The sequence below is a fragment of the Eucyclogobius newberryi genome, unplaced genomic scaffold (genome assembly GCF_026437365.1).
Source record: "Eucyclogobius newberryi isolate DKJ021-1_F unplaced genomic scaffold, fEucNew1.0.hap1 SCAF_19, whole genome shotgun sequence".
Classification (NCBI taxonomy): domain Eukaryota; kingdom Metazoa; phylum Chordata; class Actinopteri; order Gobiiformes; family Gobiidae; genus Eucyclogobius; species Eucyclogobius newberryi.
This window is the reverse complement of record NW_027315823.1, coordinates 5,528,846-5,550,910: the sequence shown is the minus strand read 5'-3', so window position 1 is coordinate 5,550,910 and position 22,065 is coordinate 5,528,846. Positions and strand designations below refer to the sequence as shown.

At 50.4% G+C, this 22,065-nt stretch overlaps 1 protein-coding gene across 1 annotated transcript; it reads right to left on the bottom strand.

Moving 5' to 3' along the window:
- Positions 1-389: 389 nt before the first annotated feature.
- LOC140365216 (leucine-rich repeat neuronal protein 1-like) lies at positions 390-22,010 on the bottom strand. Its single transcript, XM_072451504.1, has 2 exons — positions 21,994-22,010; positions 390-3,076 (listed from the first exon to the last, which is right to left on the bottom strand). Exon 2 carries the CDS (start codon positions 2,872-2,874, stop codon positions 736-738), a length of 2,139 nt encoding a protein of 712 aa, XP_072307605.1. The 5' UTR covers positions 2,875-3,076; positions 21,994-22,010; the 3' UTR covers positions 390-735.
- Between the last annotated feature and the right edge of the window lie 55 nt (positions 22,011-22,065).

The window sequence follows — 22,065 nt, the reverse complement described above, 5'->3', positions numbered from 1 at the left end:
TATAGGGGAAAAAATATAAAAAAAATCTGTATAAAATAAGATAAATCAAAAAATATATATATAAACGGCTGGTGGCACGGTTAGCCTTTTTACATTTATTTTGTCTTTATTAACCCTTTATTTAACCAGGCTGAACTAAAAAACGCCAATCAATAATGCTACGGGGAAAAATAACAAATGAAAACTTATAATGAAGGACAAATTATAGCCAAAAATCAAGAAAAAAATGCTATATAAAATAAGATAATTAAAATATATATAAACGGCAAAACAGAACATTAGCTGGTGGCACGGTTAGCCTTTTCTTTAATTTTATGTTGTGTTTATTAACCTTTTATTTAACCAGGTTTAACTAAGTAAAATCTGTTTTTCAAGTGCGACCAGGGTCAAAATATGGTGACGTCAGAGGAGAACAAAACGATCCTAAATGTCGTCGTCAAAGTTACACAATGTTGCTTTAGCGCGGAGTCATCCAACGTTGCGCCACAAAAACAGCAATATAGTAATTATAAAGAATCACTGTAGGCGTAAAACAGCTGCCGTCTCGGAGAGTACAAAACACAAGAAATCCAACTAAAGGCGATACGCTATACTAATGACAACCCTGTCCTCGATTCCTCCGCCTCGCGCTAGCAAAGCCGGGAATACAAAAACATCAGCCACATGGACCCTTTGCCTCCAAAAACGGCAAAAGTTGTGTCTTTTGTGCTGTTTTTTTCTCATTTTTTTCAGATTTTACCACATGTAGTAGCTTCGCGTGGTGTCGACGGGCGACGGCTTTCCATCCGGAGCCTCTTTTTCCGGATCGGCGTCCCACAGGTTGATGAGCGGCGGGTACAGCTCGTTCAGCGGGATGGACGACGTCTTGAGCATGTACTTTTTCAACGAGTGGTGGTAGTTTTTCCGCCTCCACCTCTTGGCCGTGTACACCGCCACCGTGGCCAGGCTGACGAACGCCAACGCCGTCGCCATCACCGCCAGCACGGTCGCGCTCGGGTGCTGCTCCGACAGGTCCAGGGAGAAGGTCGGGCCCCTGGTGGTCACGTTCACGCAGGACTTGTGCGTCTGCAGGTGGATGTTGGACACGGTGAGGCACACTTCGTACTCGGTGGCGGGCTGGAGGTGCGTCAGGTTGTACTCGTGGACGTCGACCGGGACGCGGGCCGTGTACGTGATGTGCGGGTTGTCGATCTTCATGGTCGCCGACGCCCACTTGAGATTGGACGTCATGACGTTCGAATTCACCTTCCACGAAACGAGGATCGAATGGGGCTCGGTTTGCTTGACGTATATTTTCATGACCTGCGCGCTTTCTATTAAAGTCCCGTTGACGCGTATCGTGGTCACTTTGGTGTCCGCGCCTTCCGTGTTTTGCGCGACGCACGTATACCTCCCGGATTCTTCGACCTGAACGTGCAACAAGTGTAAAGTCCCTTCGCTGCTCAAATGGTAGCGATCTGACTCCGTATCTTGCGTTATTTTGCTTCCCAACGGCGTCACCCAATAGATTTCGGGATCGGGTTCACCCATGGCGCGGCAATCCAAGCTAACGCTCATGCCTAACTCCAGGTTCAAATGGCTCGGGAAGGTGTCGTGAGAAATCAGCGGTAGACATTGGTCCGCCGCCTCAACGAGCTTCAGTTCTCGTACCTTTTGTCCCTTAAGTTCCGGCGGTGAGAAGCACAGCATGGACGCCGGCTCCATGAATCTGACGGTCGTGCGGTTTGAACTCATCCACTGAATGACGCAGTCGCAGCGTAGCGGGTTGCTGTGCACGCTAATCTCTCTCAAATTCGGCAACGCTTCGACGCTGCTCTGGTAGAGCGCGGTCAGGGCGTTGTGGTTCAGCATCACGCTCTCCAACGACGGCAAATCTCGAAACGCCTGCTTGTGGACGTACGACAGTTTGGGGTTGTTGGTCGCTTCTAGTTTGGTGAATTCCGGAAGGTTGTCCAACGCGTAGTGGTCAATGGACACCAGCTCCATCATGTTGTTGATGCTCAGCTCTTTCAGATGCAGCATGTTACGAAAATCGCCTTCTTGCAGTTTCTGAACGGGATTTTTGTTCAAATCCAAAAACTTCAAGTTGGGGACCTTCTGGAGAGCGAGTTGCGGGATTCGAACCAGCTTGTTGTCGTAAAACGAAATACTTTCAAGGGTCTCCAAGCCGATGAACGCATCGGCGGGAACATCGGTAAGATCCATGCCGGCCAAGACGAGACTCCGGAGGCTTCCAAGTGGCTTAAAGTTCATGTCCAAAAGCCCGACTACTGGATTTTCGCCGATCATCAGTATTTCCAGGTTGGGCGTTTCTTCAAACCAGCTGCTGTCGATGACGTGCAGCTTGTTGGAGTTGAGATGAAGCCTCAGCAAGTTGCGAAGCCCCCCAAACGCATGCGCAGCGATGGAACTGATTTTATTGTGGTTGATGTACAATTCTTGGAGATTGGAGAGGTTTCTCAGGCAGAAATCTGGCAATTCCGAGATCTGATTTTCCTCCAAATGCAACGTCGTCAAGTGGTCCATACTTTGTAGTCCGACCGCTTCCACCGTGCTGAAGTTGTTCTGCGAAAAGTCCAGCTCGGTCAAGTTCGCCAGCGCTTCGAGTTCTCCGTGTGTGCGCGAGATGAGATTGCTCTGAAGGAGAAGCACTTGCGTATCGAGCGACAAGTTGGTCGGTATCTTCATGAGCCTCAGATCGTTGCAGTCCACGGTAATGGCCTCCTTGTAGGTCGACTGAGGAGTGAACCAGGGTCGGATCTCACAGACGCACAATCTTGGACACTCCTTGCCGTAAATCGGTGCCAAAAACGCTGAAAGTAATCCAAGCTGTAACCAGATTAGCAAAGGCCAAAACACGGACAGGGACGCCATTTTGGTGGCGCTCTCGTAGCTTTGAGAAGAGCTCGTTGCGATGGACTTTGGGGAAATCTCGCTCGCATTAGTAAGTGTCTTTTCCCTGGGCGTCGTCGGCACTAATGCAGGAGGCGGCGAGCGAGAAAAAGCATCTGGTCCAAGCTCCTCGGAGATAAGCTTTTGATGAGTCTCGGCGTCGCACCTCGGCGGCGGATTATACCTGGAACAGACGGAGACAAAGTGGAAACGTTAGCGCCGTAAACTGTGATTTATAACAGAGAAACAAAGGCGAAATAATGCGGTTCCGTCGAAAATTCCAACGCTAAATAGCCCTTTTTCTGACGAATGCATCCACACCAACGCTTTATAGTTTCTCCAATTACTGTTATCAAGAAAAGTTATCTCGCAAAAGACTTAATTAACGTGCCATAGTTTGATGTTGTTGAAGGGCCTTTATAACTCTACATCAAAACGATCATCAGTGGGTTTGGGTCGCCTTGATGGTAAAGAGGACAATCATTTCACTTGCGCCGTTAGTGAAGGTATTGAACTTTTTTGTGGATTGACACAGTAATTACAGAGATAAACCACCATAAACCAAGTTAAAAAAGACACATTTAGCAGCTACAAACCACCCTGACCTGCCGTACAGCTCATTTAGTTTTGTTTTGTCTTTCTCATCTGTATGTACAGCAACAATCGTCATCGTCTACGTTCGCGTTTCGCATCCTTTCAACCGGCTCTTTGTCCTTAAATGTGCCGCCGCAGTTCGAGCTTAAGTATGTGCTTATCGCAGCAAAGCCATCACGGCAACTTCTCTGCATCCGGACACGTTTCAGGACTCAGCACAAATGCAAACGCGCAAAAGTGGGTCACGAATTAAGAAATGCAGCTTGCACAGATCTAGACGACTCGGCTGACGGGAGGGTTGTGTCTTTATGCTCAAAAAAAAAAACACTCGGATGTGTTATACAGGCCCGAGAAGTGGGAAGAGAATGATTTATTTATGATTGATTATTCTGTCATATGTGCAATTACTGTGCAATTACTGTGAAATTCATGTGCAATCTATGTGCTGTCGTGACACATATTCATGTGCAATTACTGTCGTGATCACATGCAATGGTATTTATTTATTTATTTATTTATTTGTCTATGGGAGTTTTTATTTATAGGAGATCTTCTACTGAAAGTGTTTTTCAGACTTCCTATAAGTGATCTGTTCTTCTGTATCTACCTCTGTATCTACCTGCGTTGCACCAATGAAATTTCCCCATGTGGGACAATAAAGGAATATCTTATCTTATCTTATCTTATTTAAAAACTGTACAAACTAGAGTATTTTCCTGATAACAATTTGAATTCCATATCGGCTAAAACAAAAACACAAAACGATGAAAGTGTATGTTTGCTAAATGCTCTTGTTCATTTGATAAAACAAATGTATCATCTTTCTTCTGCTGTTGTCATGGAGCTCGGTCAAAAATAGACACTTTTGCGCGGCCAGATTTACGAAAACCTTTTCCACCAGATTTACCCTCAAACTCTGTGTAAACGCCACACCGCGCTCGCTCCGGCACTTCCGGTTTTTAAAGCTCGAAACCATAAACACACTTTCAGTAGCGGAAAGTGTGTTTATGTACGGAATTATTCAAACGCAAAGCTCATGACATGTAATGCGGAGAAAAGGTAAGATGATGAGTAAAGCTGAAGATGGTCGCGGCCTAGAGTCGTTGCCATTTTGAATCTCGACGTCGTTAGTGACTCTGCACTTTCCCGTCAGCGTCGTTACATTCTGTCTTTCGTCACAGCGCGTCACCCGGGTCTGATTACCGCACTCTGGCCGTGACGTGTCTTCTCCTGGACAAACTGCAGGGGACGCAATTGAGCTTCTCCAGATTGAGATGAATGACTCAGACTTGAAATGGCTTGAATTTAAAGCGCCCCCTACAGGTCGGACGACTCACTGAACTAAAATGCAGTTAAGATAAATATATTTTGAATTTCGATTTAAAAAGAATAAAAAGTTATCCCAGAATAGCTCATTTTTTTGGTTTATGATGTCACTTCCTGTTTGTAATTGCTGACATCATACTAGCAAACACTGGGCCAAAACTCATCTAATGTCACAATTATTTTTATTTGACAAATAAAAATATATGACAGTGACTTTATTTTGTTGAATTAATGTCTAGAGTCAAAAAAGTTGTTTATTTTGTGTAAATTCTGCATAAATTTTGACTGGAATGAGTGTGATGTCACTTCCTGTCATTTTCTACAGATTTTTCAATGTTTTTTTACACAAATACCTGCTCGATTGGAGTAAAACTATCATTTATATGTACGACAGGTATAAATTCACCAAATAAAGTCAACATTAGAAAAATCGTAAAAAACATTTATAATTTACTGTTTCAAGCTAAATTATGTACCTTTTATTAAAGTAATATTTAAGCAACTGTTCAATTGATTTTCTTCTTTCAAGATAAATTAAATATTGCACATCACATAAGCAATTCAAAAATTATAATCTTGAGAACCATGAATAAAAACTTCTCCATGTCTGAAGTTTTGGTAATGAAGTATCAGTAATATGTATATTTGATTTGCACAGGTTCATCTCGTATCTGGGGTCACGGAGAGGTCAAGTTTATGACATTTTAAACATGAATTCTACCTTTTAAGTGAATGTGTTTATATTCTTAGTTAAAGAAGACTAGAACGTCCCTTTTCACAGTGTGTTCCTGAGCTGGGGGCGTGTCCTCTGTGTGACTGTGACCTCTGACCTCTGCACATATGCTAACTCTGCGTGATGAGCCGGAAAAGACAGGCGGAGCCAAAAATGTTCCTCCTCCTCAGATGGGGTTTTGGCTCCACTCCACTTTAATTATTATTTTAGCAGTCGAGTTTTTAAACACATAATCAACCAAAACATGTTGAACTATGGAGACTTCTGGATAGAGAATATACTGAAAATCCGAAATGGTTTAATTTGTCATTTTGATTTCCTAATTCCACTGTCCACGTTATTAGACTATGATTATTGTTATAGTCGATTGGTCACGATTAGTTGGTTTTCAGATGACATCACCACATGTAAGATGATTAATTATGCAGATGAGATTAGTTTGTTTTCTCAGTCTAAAGCGCCCCCTACAGGTCGGACGACTCGTTGAACTAAAACGCAGTTAAGATGAATATATTTTGAATTTCACTAAAAATTATAAAAATGTTATCACAGAATAGCTCATTTTTTACGTTTATAATTTCACTTCCTGTTTGTATTTGATGACATCACACTTGGAAATTACCCAGCAAACACTGGGAAAAACTCATCTGATGTAGTAATGTGTGTTTTATTTGACAAATAAAAATATATGAGAGCGACTTTATTTTGTTAGTAAAAGTAGTTTCTTTGTGTAAATTCTGCTTTAACTTTGACGGGAATGAGTGTCCTTGGTGTGATGTCACTTCCTGTCATTTTCTACAGATTTTTCAAAGTGTTCTCCACAAATACCTGCTCGATTGGTGTAAAACTTTAATGTATATGTACGACAGGTATAAATATACCAAATAAAGTCAAAATTAGACTTCCTTAAAAACCTGTCATAGGCAGTTTAACCCTCAAAGCTTTTATATTTGATGTTTCACACACTGCGTACTGCGCAGGACCAAGAGCAAGAACTCCAAGATGTTCTTGCTCTTGGATTTTATCTAATCAATGTCCCCCAAACATACGACTTGTACTCCAGTGCGACGTATATATGTTTTTCTTTCTCTGTTATGCATTTTTTTGCTGTTGCAACTTATAGTCCGGAAAATACGGTAATTCAAACTCAAGTTCGAGACGCTCGCAGTATTTCAAAAGTACAATCTTTACAGCACGACTAATAACACAACAGAGAGAGACTCTGAGCTCAATCGTCTAAATATTAGTCAGAACGATCAGGGCTGTGGCGATTAATCAACTAATCGTGATCAGCTAAATACAAAAACAAACAAAAACGCACCGTAATTGTTACCCGGACAACACAGATTCTAAAACACAAGACTAGAACGAAGATGGCAGCAAAATATTGAAAAAGAATCAGATTTCCCTTATCAATTCACTTCATTCGTGAATGTTCTCTTATCTAGAAGCTTTCAGTGTCAATAGTTCAGCTTTTATTTGGGTAAAAATGTCTTAAAGTTAAGTCCAATAATAATTGACAACGAAGACTTCCTTGAGATTTCCGTTCATTTTACAAATGTTCTCACCAAGTTTAATCCAGTTTAATTTAACCATCGAGATCGATCAGGATCCTTTGAGCTTGCGATTATAAAAATGCTAAAATACTTGTGTCACGAGTCACGACTGGAAAAAAGTACTTTTATCTGTTGTATTTCTCTTATCAAGTATGTTTGACGCCGTCTCGCTCTTCACACAACGTTCTTTGCTGTTCTTGCTGAGTTTACGGAACGTGTCACTCAGATTCAGACGTACAAGTTCGGCTTACGCTCCGGGGGAAACGAACGCTGTGGCTGCGCGGATTATAATTTCGCACAAATCTGACACGTTCGCCTCTCCGAATTCGCTGACAGGCTCCGGATGAAACAAACACCTCGACAGAAATCCGCTCGGCGTCGGGAAGGTTTAATCTGTGTGGACGCGGCGCAGCGCGGGCGTCAGGCGGCCGCCGGCGGTCGTTAGCTCCTGGTCTAGATCAAACAGGGAAATGAAATAATGAGCCGCTCCCGACGCATTTCCTGAATATATTAGAGGGGAATAAAGTCCCACTTCCGCCAGCGCAGAGATGATTGAACGCTGAAACACTATTGGGAGAAGAGGAGGACGTAATGCGAGTGGCACTAAGTGTGCTGTGCGTAGGACCACACCGGTTTATGACAACAAGTCAACAAGACAACCAGGCAACAAGACAAGTCAACAAGACCACCAGACAACAAGTCAAGACCACCAGACCACCGGACCACAAAACAACAAGACAACCAGGCAACAAGACAACCAGGCAAGCCCACAAGACAACCAGGCAAGACCACAAGACAACCAGGCAAAACAACAAGACAACCATGCAAGACTACCAGACAACCAGACCACCAGACACCACCAGAGAGACCAAAACATACAACCAAACCACTAGAAATAAGCGAAATATCATGATACTAAATTTGGTGATACAGTATCGATATCGCTGGCTGCTCCATCGATACATCGCCATGTGTCGTTTTTGGTATAATTTCCTGAATTATTTTGCGACCGCGCTACAATTTTGTTGCTTATTTAAAGAAAGGAAACTTGTTTAGGCAAAAACATGTGACATTTTGGTGATTAAAACGGCTGTGTTTTGTTCCCAGTTTGCGCAGGTTGTGGTTTAACAAAAAATGCATTGGGTTCTTTAAAAAATTGTGATATACCGTAGAATATTCCGTGGCGTGTATCGCAAAATTGTGATAATATCGTTTTGTGAGCCGTGCGTCGTGTATCGCATCGAAGTGTGATGGACCCAGTGAGGCCCAGCCCTAATTTTGATGTAAAATAGAGTTTCAAATGTAGTCACGTTAACAATGTTTTCAAATTCAAGATGTGCGCTGTATTAGCGTCGCAGTCACGTTGCCAAAGGGATTCACTTATTCCTTTTTTAGAATTGTTCTCCCTCACTCCAACGCCATGGAAACGTAGGTGCAGTTCAGGAAGTGTGTTTTCCAAATGGTAGATATCGTCTGAAGTTAGAAAATGTTAAATTCTTATCCCAAGGCGGCGAAAAACATGTATAAAAGGAGCTTAAAACGCACGGTATGTCCCTTTTAATGTGCATCCCCTTTAATGTGCATCCCCTTAATGTGCATCCCCTTTAATGTGCATCCCCTTTAATATGCATCCCCTTTAATATGCATCCCTTTTAATGTGCATCCCCTTTAATGTGCATCCCTTTAATGTGCATCCCTTTAATGTGCATCCCCTTAATGTGCATCCCCTTTAATGTGCATCCCCTTTAATATGCATCCCTTTAATGTGCATCCCCTTAATGTGCATCCCCTATAATGTGCATCCCCTTTAATGTGCATCCCTTTAATATGCATCCCCTTTAATGTGCATCCCTTTTAATGTGCATCCCCTTTAATGTGCATCCCCTTAATGTGCATCCCCTTTAATGTGCATCCCATCCCCTTTAATGTGCATCCCCTTTAATGTGCATCCCTTTAATGTGCATCCCCTTTAATGTGCATCCCCTTTAATGTGCATCCCCTTAATGTACATCCCCTTTAATGTGCATCCCCTTTAATATGCATCCCTTTAATGTGCATCCCCTTAATGTGCATCCCCTTTAATGTGCATCCCCTTTAATGTGCATCCCCTTTAATGTGCATCCCCTTAATGTGCATCCCCTTTAATGTGCATCCCCTTTAATATGCATCCCTTTAATGTGCATCCCCTTAATGTGCATCCCCTTTAATGTGCATCCCCTTTAATATGCATCCCTTTAATGTGCATCCCCTTTAATGTGCATCCCCTTTAATATGCATCCTTTAATGTGCATCCCCTTTAATGCGCATCCCCTTTAATATGCATCCCCTTTCATGTGCATCCTCTTTAATATGCATCCCTTTAATGTGCATCCCCTTTAATGTGCATCCCCTTTAATGTGCATCCCCTTTCATGTGCATCCCCTTTAATGTGCATCCCCTTTAATATGCATCCCTTTAATGTGCATCCCCTTTAATGTGCATCCCTTTAATGTGCATCCCCTTTAATGTGCATCCCCTTTAATGTGCATCCCCTTTAATGTGCATCCCTTTAATGTGCATCCCTTTAATGTGCATCCCCTTTGATGTGCATCCCCTTTAATGTGCATCCCCTTTAATATGCATCCCTTTAATGTGCATCCCCTTTAATGTGCATCCCTTTAATGTGCATCCCCTTTAATGTGCATCCCCTTTAATATGCATCCCCTTTAACGGGTCACCACTGCTTTCAACACAAACTGACCAGAGCTGACCGAGAACGTCATAGAAGACCAGGACTAGACACAGACCACTCACCGCACTCACAACCACAACCAGCTTACTTACAGCCGTTTACTCCGCCCACAAACGGGTGCCATGACAACTCAAAAACGTGTGTACAGTCAGTGGTCACACGGACGAGCCCGATCGCCGGACGCCTCACAAACAGATCCATGAGTTTTGGAGCGGAGCTGGTGCGTATTGACCCGTCCTTATGCAACCGCTGCAGCTGGATCGCTCAGAGAGACGTCCTGTTGTGGTCACATTAGTATGCACGGGACTCGCCCACGTCGCCCTGACCGCTCAGCCCTGACCGCTCTGTTCTGACCGCTCTGTTCTGACCGCTCTGTTCTGACCGCTCTGTGGAGACGCTGACGGACCATAAATGAGTGCAACTCTAACTGTTTGACCACAATAAAGCCATAAACCAGGGATGTCCAATCTTTTTTCACTGAGGGCCGCATTTTGAAGCTTAAACGGAGCAGAGGGCCACAAACAAGCCGACAATGTCAAATTTGTGAGTGTATCATTCGAAATTTTGCATTTGACATTGTTTGGATGCGCCTCCACTCCTATTATAAGACTTGGAACATTCATATCAAGTTGTTATAACATCAAAATACTTGAATTTTTCCCATTTTACTGTAAAAAGCACTACTTTTTGTTGTTTGGGCCAACTTAGCAGGAAGCCTGAGGGCCAACAATAATTGGTCTGAGGGCCGCATTTGGCCCCCGGGCCGTAGTTTGGCCATGCCCGCCATAAACCAAACGAGCGCGGCACTAGTTCAAACCACACGTGGACGTCGCTATGGCAACGGCAACGCGACCGGGCCCCTCCTCCTCTGCTGAAAATCCATACGGTTCTTTATTTCCCCCGTGAGACGCAGATCATTTCTCTTCATAACATCGCCGTCCCGAAGCCGAGATCCAATCGAGACGAAATATCGAGCGGTGGCTTTTTGTGCGCCGCCACGACAACAAAAACACACTTCAAACTCCGTCAAGTCCACGTTCAATCTGAGCCTAATTCAGAGTGACGCGGTCGTCCTTCCAGTTTGTGTGAAAAATGCACGTTCAAAGCGACATTTGAGAACGTTTTGGAGCCGATTTAGAGTGAAATGTTTAAAAATCAATCCATTTCTCTAGATTTTTCTTTATGTTTATTATTGTTTTGCTCGAAGCCAAGACTTGAACTAAAAACGATTAAAACAAACGTCAAGTACTTTTCAGTTCCTCTGTAAAAAGTACAGATTCCCGCTCTCATGTGTAGAAACATAAAAAGTATTCGATGTACAATTAACTTAAGGTAAAGATGCTTGAAGTTGTATTTACAGTAAGTACAGTACCTTTACTTTTGATCTCAGGTTAAAATATTGCATTTTTATTCACATTATTATTATTATTATTCACTAAAAGAAAGAAAACATTGACTTTACTGTATTTTTTTAAGCTTGAACTTGCAGATATTTACTGTATTTTATCATTCGAGAGCAGGAGACGAAGCAAAACCAAACCTCGAATAACAGACCTACTAAATATATTTTTCAAATTAAATTCAAAAAATTTCACACAAAGATTCTAACACAATCTCCAGAGCAGAAAACGGATGAATCAGCTGTTTGAATTCCACACCGAAGTAATAATTGATTTAATTTAATGTCAAATTCTGTTTTGTCATTCGTAAGTTCATTAAAGACGACGATATGTTTCTGCTGAAGGAGCCGAAACCGCCACAATCGACCTGCGGCGGGAAATCTGGACATGACGACACGCGCGAGGAGCACGCCAACTCGGCCACGCCCTCTCCAGCTCAGGGAGGAGCCAATCTGGGCCTGAATCTGCCCGACGTTCCTGACGTGTGACAAAAGCTCAACGTCGCAAAAAAACTCAACGTCGCGACAAAAGATCGACATCGGAAAAAAAACTGCAGAACCTGAAACTAAACTCAGGAATCACAGCTGGACGTTTATAGAGATCAGAAGGCCATCGCTCTTCAGCCATCGCTCTTCAGCCATCGCTCTTCAGCCGTCGTTCTTCAGCCATCGCTCTTCAGCCATCGCTCTTCAGCCATCGCTCTTCAGTCGTGGCCCTTCAGCCATCGCTTTTCAGCCGTGGCCCTTCAGCCATCGCTCTTCAGCCGTGGCCCTTCAGCCATCGCTCTTCAGCCATCGCTCTTCAGTCGTGGCCCTTCAGCCATCGCTTTTCAGCCGTGGCCCTTCAGCCATCGCTCTTCAGCCGTCGCTCTTCAGCCATCGCTCTTCAGCCGTGGCCCTTCAGCCATCGCTCTTCAGCCGTCGCTCTTCAGCCATCGCTCTTCAGCCGTGGCCCTTCAGCCATCGCTCTTCAGCCATCGCTCTTCAGCCGTGGCCCTTCAGCCGTCGCTCTTCAGCCGTGGCCCTTCAGCCATCGCTCTTCAGCCGTCGCTCTTCAGCCGTCGTTCTTCAGCCATCGCTCTTCAGCCATCGCTCTTCAGCCATCGCTCTTCAGTCGTGGCCCTTCAGCCATCGCTTTTCAGCCGTGGCCCTTCAGCCATCGCTCTTCAGCCGTCGCTCTTCAGCCATCGCTCTTCAGCCGTGGCCCTTCAGCCATCGCTCTTCAGCCGTCGCTCTTCAGCCATCGCTCTTCAGCCGTGGCCCTTCAGCCATCGCTCTTCAGCCATCGCTCTTCAGCCGTGGCCCTTCAGCCGTCGCTCTTCAGCCGTGGCCCTTCAGCCATCGCTCTTCAGCCGTCGCTCTTCAGCCATCGCTCTTCAGCCGTGGCCCTTCAGCCATCGCTCTTCAGCCGTCGCTCTTCAGCCATCGCTCTTCAGCCGTGGCCCTTCAGCCATCGCTCTTCAGCCATCGCTCTTCAGCCGTGGCCCTTCAGCCATCGCTCTTCAGCCGTGGCCCTTCAGCCATCGCTCTTCAGCTGTGGCCCTTCAGCCGTGGCCCTTCAGCCATCGCTCTTCAGCCGTGGCCCTTCAGCCGTGGCCCTTCAGCCGTGGCCCTTCAGCCATCGCTCTTCAGCCGTGGCCCTTCAGCCGTCGCTCTTCAGCCGTGGCCCTTCAGCCGTCGCTCTTCAGCCGTGGCCCTTCAGCCGTCGCTCTTCAGCCGTGGCCCTTCAGCCGTCGCTCTTCAGCCGTGGCCCTTCAGCCGTGGCTCTTCAGCCGTGGCCCTTCAGCCGTCGCTCTTCAGCCGTCGCTCTTCAGCCATCGCTCTTCAGCCATCGCTCTTCAGCCGTCGCTCTTCAGTCGTGGCCCATCAGCCGTGGCCCTTCAGCCGTGGCCCTTCAGCCATCGCTCTTCAGCCGTGGCCCTTCAGCCGTCGCTCTTCAGCCGTGGCCCTTCAGCCGTCGCTCTTCAGCCGTGGCCCTTCAGCCGTCGCTCTTCAGCCGTGGCCCTTCAGCCGTCGCTCTTCAGCCGTGGCCCTTCAGCCGTGGCTCTTCAGCCGTGGCCCTTCAGCCATCGCTCTTCAGCCATCGCTCTTCAGCCGTCGCTCTTCAGCCATCGCTCTTCAGCCGTGGCCCTTCAGCCATCGCTCTTCAGCCGTGGCCCTTCAGCCATCGCTCTTCAGCCATCGCTCTTCAGCCGTCGCTCTTCAGCCATCGCTCTTCAGCCGTGGCCCTTCAGCCATCGCTCTTCAGCTGTGGCCCTTCAGCCGTGGCCCTTCAGCCATCGCTCTTCAGCCGTGGCCCTTCAGCCGTGGCCCTTCAGCCGTGGCCCTTCAGCCGTGGCCCTTCAGCCATCGCTCTTCAGCCGTGGCCCTTCAGCCGTCGCTCTTCAGCCGTGGCCCTTCAGCCGTCGCTCTTCAGCCGTGGCCCTTCAGCCGTCGCTCTTCAGCCGTGGCCCTTCAGCCGTCGCTCTTCAGCCGTGGCCCTTCAGCCGTGGCTCTTCAGCCGTGGCCCTTCAGCCGTCGCTCTTCAGCCGTGGCCCTTCAGCCGTGGCCCTTCAGCCGTGGCCCTTCAGCCGTGGCCCTTCAGCCGTCGCTCTTCAGCCGTGGCCCTTCAGCCGTCGCTCTTCAGCCGTGGCCCTTCAGCCGTCGCTCTTCAGCCGTGGCCCTTCAGCCGTCGCTCTTCAGCCGTGGCCCTTCAGCCGTGGCTCTTCAGCCGTGGCCCTTCAGCCGTCGCTCTTCAGCCGTGGCCCTTCAGCCGTGGCCCTTCAGCCATCGCTCTTCAGCCGTGGCCCTTCAGCCGTGGCCCTTCAGCCGTGGCCCTTCAGCCGTGGCTCTTCAGCCGTCGCTCTTCAGTCGTGGCTCTTCAGCCGTGGCCCTTCAGTCGTGGCCCTTCAGTCGTGGCCCTTCAGCCTTCGCCTTCCTATTCACGAGCGAGCGGCGCCGCTTCTCCTCCGCTGCACCGGCGTTTCCGTGTCCGATCACCGGCTCCACCACGAGCGGCACGCACCACCACGAGCCGCACGCACCACGAGCGAGTGGCGCCGCTTCTCCTCCGCTGCACCGGCGTTTCCGTGTCCGATCACCGGCTCCACCACGAGCGGCACGCACCACCACGAGCCGCACGCACCACGAGCGAGCGGCGCCGCTTCTCCTCCGCTGCACCGGCGTTTCCGTGTCCGATCACCGGCTCCACCACGAGCGGAACGCACCGCCACGAGCCGCACGCACCACGAGCGAGCGGCGCCGCTTCTCCTCCGCTGCACCGGCGTTTCCACGCCCGAACACCGGCTCCGCGCTCCCGCACCCGCCGCCCCGGAGGTCTGTACCTGGGCGAAGGTGTGGCCCCAGCCCGCCACAGGAGCAGACACGGAGAGCGGGGCACCGGCTCCACCCGGAGAAAAGCAGCCCCATACAACCAAGGTACAGCCCCGTTTCTCTGCTTTCCCCGCTCCACAGACGGGGGCGATCTGGTCACAAAACTGGACTCAAATGCGTCTTGATTGGGCTAGAGCAACGCCGGCGTCTGGTATGTGGACTGCCGCTTCTGTCCCAGCGTCTTTGTTTTGTTAGTCGTTTCCATTGTTTTGTTTTGTTCCCGCGTCTCTGTGTTGTCTTCTGTCTACATCCCTGTTCCTTAACTTCATCGGACATTACTGCACCGTCCATCGCTCATCTCCTCCCTCACTCCTGGACTATCTACTGCCCTAGCCGCCAGCTAACAGCTGGCTTAACACCTGCGGAGGTCCGTCATGGTATCGCGGGGCCTCCCTGCCGTGCAGACAAGGTCTGGGGCAACCAACGCCACTCACTCCACCAGCTTCAACACCCGGTCCACTGCTGCTTTTTCACAACTCTCTGCCCACCAGCTTCTAGTTAACCAGCCTCTAGCCACCGCCAACATACTAACTGGATTACTCTCATCTGCTGCTACGTTCCATCTCCTCCTCGGACTATCACTCCCACGCCTCCAGGCCACCGCTCCACCAACTTCTCGCCTACTCACCTACACCGCTGCTGACCTTCACCTCCTCAACCATAACCACCGTCTCCCAGCTGCTGCTGCCTCTGCAGCTAGCTCAGCTGGGATCCTTCGCCGGCCCCGCTACATCCACAGGGGCTCTGGTCTCTCCCATAACCAACACTCCAACGACGGCTCACCTATCCCCTCACTCTGGACTAGTTTTCGCCCCCCTGTCACCCCCACCTGCCGCACTGCCAACCTCAGCAACCTCCGCCCCCCCACCCCTGCGCCCCCATCCATCTCCGCGCCCCCATCCATCTCCCTTGCACTGCTGAACTGCCGCTCCCTCGCCAACAAATCACCTGTTATATCTGAACTGCTACTGGACAATAACATTGACCTGCTTCTCCTCTGTGAAACATGGCAACAGCCCCTGGACTTCTATGCTCTCAACCAAGCCACTCCCTCCAACTACACTTACACTGCCAAACCCCGCCTCTCCGGGCGTGGGGGAGGTCTTGCTGTTATTCATAAAAAATCTACATCCATCACTGAACTGAACCTCAACCTTCCATCCATCTCATCATTTGAATACCTCGCCTTCTCCCTCCCCAACTCTATCACCGCTATCCTGATCTATCGTCCCCCAAAGCCCCACCCCTCTTTCCTCACTGAATTGTCTGAACTCCTCACCATCGCATCCTCTCTCTCTGCCCGCCTCCTACTCACTGGTGACTTCAACATCCACATTGACTGCCCCAACGCCCCACTGACATCCGACTTCCTCTCTCTCCTGGACTGCTTCCATCTCACCCAACATATTGACTTCCCCACCCATACCAAAGGCCACACTCTGGACTTAGTCTGTTCCTCTCTCCTACCCATATCTAAGCCCCACCCCCTCCCCTTCCCACTCTCTGATCATCTCTGCATCCTTTTCTCTGCCCCCCTACCCTCGCCCCACAACCCCAAAAAACGCACCATCACCTACCGCAATATCAAGTCAGTCAACCCCCTCACGCTCTCCCAGCTCATATCCTCTGCTTTCCCCCCTGACTCCCCCCCCTCTTCCCCCGACGACTATGCTGTCATGCTCAACACCACCCTCTCCGACTCCCTTGACTCCCTAGCCCCCTGGAAAACCTCCTCCGTCTCATACATCAACCCCGCCCCCTGGTACACCCCTGAACTCCGCACCATGAAGCAGACTGGCCGCCAACTCGAACGACTCCTCAAAAGAACCCGCCTCACCGTCCACGCCGAAGCTTTCAAATTACACATCTCCTCCTACCGTGACGCTCTCCAAGCCGCCAAATCTGCCCACCTCTCCACCCTCATCAACAGCTCCCACCGGAGCCCTCGCACCCTGTTCTCCACCGTCAACAAGCTGCTCCAGCCACCGGACATCACTCCACCCTCCTCCCCTGACCTCTGCAACTCTTTCCTCCTTGCCTTCAATGACAAAATTTCCAAAATCAACAGCTCCATGACTGCCGTCTCCATTAACTCCATCACCACCCCCACCCCTGTGCCCCCCCTCTCTCTGACCACCCACCCTTCCCTGCCCTCACCACCTTCTCCTCTGTTAACTCCTCTCATATCATAGACCTCATCACCGCTTCCAAAACCACCACCTGCTCTCTCGACCCCCTCCCAACGAATCTAACCAAGGCCTGCCTCCCTGCTCTCATCCCCCATCTCACCAGCCTCTTCAACCAGTCTTTATCCCTCGGCCATGTTCCTTCCATCTACAAACTGGCCTCCATCACCCCCATCCTCAAAAAACCCACCCTAGACTCCGCCAACCTCTCCAACTACCGCCCCATCTCCAACCTGCCGTTCCTCTCAAAAACGCTGGAACGCATCGTCGCCGCCCAACTTCACACCCACCTCCAGTCAAACAACCTCTATGAACCCCTCCAATCTGGCTTCCGCCCACTTCACAGCACTGAAACAGCCCTGGTCAAAGTACTCAACGATCTCCTCACCTCTGCAGACTCCGGGGCCCTCAACATCCTGTTACTACTAGACCTCAGCGCAGCCTTTGACACTATAAACCATTCCATCCTCCTACAAAGGCTGCGCCAACTGGGTGTTGAGGGCTCTGCACTTGACTGGCTCACATCCTACCTCACCAACAGGCAAGAGTTCATTTCCCTCTCCGGTCACTCATCCACCCTCTCCCCAGTAACGCAGGGGGTCCCCCAGGGCTCAGTCCTCGGCCCCCTCCTCTTCATCTGCTACATCTTCCCCCTTGGTCACATCCTCCGCCAACTCAACCTGGACTTTCACTGCTACGCTGACGACACCCAGATATACCTCACCACCAAATCCACCCAAAACCCTCCCCTCAGCCACATCGAAACCTGCATCTCTACAATAAAATCATGGCTCACTCTCAACTTCCTCAAACTGAACAGTGACAAAACAGAGCTCCTCCTCATTGGCACCAAATCCACTCTCAATAAAACTGGTCCCTTCTCACTCAGCATCGACACCTCGACCATCACCCCCTCTACCCTGGTACGCAATCTCGGTGTCATCATGGACCCCACCCTCTCCTTCACTCCCCATGTCAGCCACATTGTCAAGACCTCATACTTCCACCTCCGCCGCATCGCCAAAATCCGACACTGCCTCACCCTCCCCGCTGCTGAATCCCTCATCCATGCCTTCATCTCCTCCCGCCTTGACTACTGCAACTCCCTCCTCACTGGCATCTCCTCCCATTCCCTCCACAGACTCCAAATGGTCCAAAACTCCGCTGCCCGCCTCCTCACCCACATCCGGTCCCGTGATCACATCACTCCCGTTCTCCGCTCTCTCCATTGGCTCCCCATCAAGCAGCGCATAAACTTTAAAATACTCCTCCTCACCTTCAAAGCTCTTCACCACCTTGCCCCCCCCTACCTGTCTGACCTCCTCATCCCCCACCGCCCCTCCCGAGCTCTCCGATCCTCCTCCTCTCTCACCCTGACTGCACCAACATCCCGACTCAAAACTTTTGGCGACAGAGCATTCTCCCGAACAGCACCCCGACTCTGGAACTCCCTCCCCCAACCTGTCCGCCACTCTCCCTCACTCACAACATTCAAATCCCGCCTAAAAACATACCTCTTCACCCAAGCCTATGACCTCCCCTACCCCTAGCCTCCTCTACCCCACTGTCTACTCTTCTTCCCCCTGTTACATCCCCATCTTTTTCTCTCTACTTCTTCTGTCTTGTTCATTTTATCTGTATATTAATGTGTTCTGTACGTGTTGTCCCCCCTGTCTGTAAATACCCCCCCCTTTTTTTATTATGTTCAGCGTCTTTGGGTAACTGAAAAGCGCTATATAAATAAAAGTTATTATTATTATTATTATTATCGCTCTTCAGCCGTGGCCCTTCAGCCGTGGCCCTTCAGCCGTGGCCCTTCAACCGTGGCCCTTCAGCCATCGCTCTTCAGCCGTCGCTCTTCAGTCGTGGCCCTTCAGTCGTGGCCCTTCAGTCGTGGCCCTTCAGTCGCCGCTCTTCAGCCATCGCTCTTCAGCCGTGGCCCTTCAGCCGTGGCCCTTCAGCCGTGGCCCTTCAGCCATCGCTCTTCAGCCGTGGCCCTTCAGCCGTGGCCCTTCAGCCATCGCTCTTCAGCCGTGGCCCTTCAGCCATCTCTCTTCAGCCGTGGCCCTTCAGCCGTCGCTCTTCAGCCGTGGCCCTTCAGCTGTCGCTCTTCAGCCGTGGCCCTTCAGCCGCCGCCCTTCAGCCGTGGCCCTTCAGCCATCTCTCTTCAGCCGTGGCCCTTCAGCCGTCGCTCTTCAGCCGTGGCCCTTCAGCCGTCGCTCTTCAGCCGTGGCCCTTCTGCCGTGGCCCTTCAGCCGTGGCTCATCAGCCATCGTCCTTCAGTCGTGGCCCTTCAGCCGTGGCTCTTCAGCCGTCGCTCTTCAGCCGTGGCCCTTCAGCCGTGGCCCTTCAGTCGTGGCCCTTCAGCCGTGGCCCTTCTGCCGTGGCCCTTCAGCCATGGCCCTTCAGCCGTGGCTCTTCAGCCGTGGCTCATCAGCCATCGTCCTTCAGCCGTGGCTCATCAGCCGTGGCCCTTCTGCCGTGGCCCTTCAGCCATCGCTCTTCTGCCGTGGCCCTTCAGCCGTGGCTCTTCAGCCGTGGCTCATCAGCCATCGTCCTTCAGTCGTGGCCCTTCAGCCGTGGCTCTTCAGCCGTCGCTCTTCAGCCGTGGCCCTTCAGCCGTGGCCCTTCAGTCGTGGCCCTTCAGCCGTGGCCCTTCTGCCGTGGCCCTTCAGCCATGGCCCTTCAGCCATCGCTCTTCAGCCGTGGCTCATCAGCCATCGTCCTTCAGCCGTGGCTCTTCAGCCGTGGCCCTTCAGCCGTGGCTCTTCAGCCATGGCCCTTCAGCCGCGGCTCTTCAGCCATGGCCCTTCAGCCGCGGCTCTTCAGCCATGGCCCTTCAGCCGTGGCTCTTCAGCCATGGCCCTTCAGTCGTGGCCCTTCAGCCGTGGCCCTTCTGCCGTGGCCCTTCAGCCGTGGCCCTTCAGCCGTGGCTCATCAGCCATGGCCCTTCAGCCGTGGCCCTTCAGTCGTGGCCCTTCAGCCGTGGCCCTTCTGCCGTGGCCCTTCAGCCATGGCCCTTCAGCCATCGTCCTTCAGCCGTGGCTCATCAGCCATGGCTCTTCAGCCGTGGCTCTTCAGCCGTGGCTCTTCAGCCATGGCCCTTCAGTCGTGGCCCTTCAGCCGTGGCCCTTCTGCCGTGGCCCTTCAGCCGTGGCCCTTCAGCCGTGGCTCATCAGCCATGGCCCTTCAGTCGTGGCCCTTCAGCCGTGGCCCTTCTGCCGTGGCCCTTCAGCCATGGCCCTTCAGCCGTGGCTCTTCAGCCGTGGCTCATCAGCCATCGTCCTTCAGCCGTGGCTCATCAGCCATGGCTCTTCAGCCGTGGCTCTTCAGCCGTGGCTCTTCAGCCATGGCCCTTCAGTCGTGGCCCTTCAGCCGTGGCCCTTCTGCCGTGGCCCTTCAGCCGTGGCCCTTCAGCCGTGGCTCATCAGCCATGGCCCTTCAGTCGTGGCCCTTCAGCCGTGGCCCTTCTGCCGTGGCCCTTCAGCCATGGCCCTTCAGCCGTGGCTCTTCAGCCGTGGCTCATCAGCCATCGTCCTTCAGCCGTGGCTCATCAGCCATGGCTCTTCAGCCGTGGCTCTTCAGCCGTGGCTCTTCAGCCATGGCCCTTCAGTCGTGGCCCTTCAGCCGTGGCCCTTCTGCCGTGGCCCTTCAGCCGTGGCCCTTCAGCCGTGGCTCATCAGCCATGGCCCTTCAGTCGTGGCCCTTCAGCCGTGGCCCTTCTGCCGTGGCCCTTCAGCCATGGCCCTTCAGCCGTGGCTCTTCAGCCGTGGCTCATCAGCCATCGTCCTTCAGCCGTGGCTCATCAGCCATGGCTCTTCAGCCGCGGCTCTTCAGCCGTTCGCTCACACGCGTTAAAACATCTGCCGGAACAATGGCCGGCGTTCGTCCCACTCACGTTCCCTCAGACGGAGCAGATGCACCGCGGAGCCTCGTGAACCCGTGGAAGTACAACGTCACGACAAAAGCTCAACATCGTGAAAAAACTCAACGTCGTGACAATATAAACCCTCCACGTTTAAGCAAAAGTATTGAAGTATTTACAGAACTAAACTTGTAACATGTTCAGATGCAAAAAGAGTCTTTCTGTCCCAAGACAAACTCACAGTTTAAACATTTGTGCATCATTCATTGTGTGAAACTCAAATAATTAACTTTTATTTAGCTTTTATTTCTATTTTATTTAGAGACAAATATGTAAATTATAAAGATTTTTCATAATTTATTTCATTATTTTGTTGCATTAATACTTACACCTGCATTTATTTTAGCCTGTATAATGACTAATTACATTATTTCTGTGCATATTTTCCAGCTGTAACGCACTTTACATGACGCTCTACGACTACAGATAACCTCCCTTTTCCTGTGCTGTCCATTCTCATCATTCTGCACCTCCGTCATCTGTCATCTGTCCCGTTTATTCTCACTCCATCATCCGGAACTGCCAAACTGAACTGAAACAATGCTTGGTGTCCCTCCGTGCTCGCGGTAACAGGTGGCGTTGTACTGCAGCGGCACCGAGTGAGACAAAGGTGACCCCCAACAATGGCTCCAAATGGCTCCGGGAACTTCTTTGTGCGCGCGCTGCATTTGGAAACAGCTGCCTTTTTGCACTCACACGACACCTACTACTACTACTACTACTACTACTACTACTACTACTACTACTACTACTACTACTACTTCTACTACTACTTCTACTTCTACTACTACTGCAGTTTAGACCACGACACGCAGAGAAAACCCGGTGTGACACTGAGTGAATACAAATGAACATGCGCTATATTTCCGTGCACAAACATCCTGCATGTCTTCTGTTTATTATTATTATTATTAATATTTTCATCCAGTGGTCAGTATTGCGGACGTGACCGACCCGCGCGCACGAGGCTCCCGTTGCTCCCCCCGCGCGTGCGCTTTTCCGCGCGTAACGGGAAAGTGCCGGTGTTCAAAGACGTGCAGAAGAAATGCCGAATGTCGCGCGGCAGTTCAGGCAATCGCTCCAGAATCCGCTTGACTCTCTCCTCCTCTGATCCGGTGCAAATCGCATCCAAAATCAGCGCAAACAGACGCGCGTGAACGTGAGTGCGCGCGCGCGTGGGGGAAATACGCATGACGCCTTCGACAAACAAACAATAATACAAACAAACAATAATACAAACAAACAAACGAACGGACGCGCGAGCTCGAGACGTCCTCACCTCCCGGCGCGGTCCGGTCCCGTGTGCGCGCGCGCGTGTGTGTGTCCCCTTCTCCGCGCGCGTGCGATCACT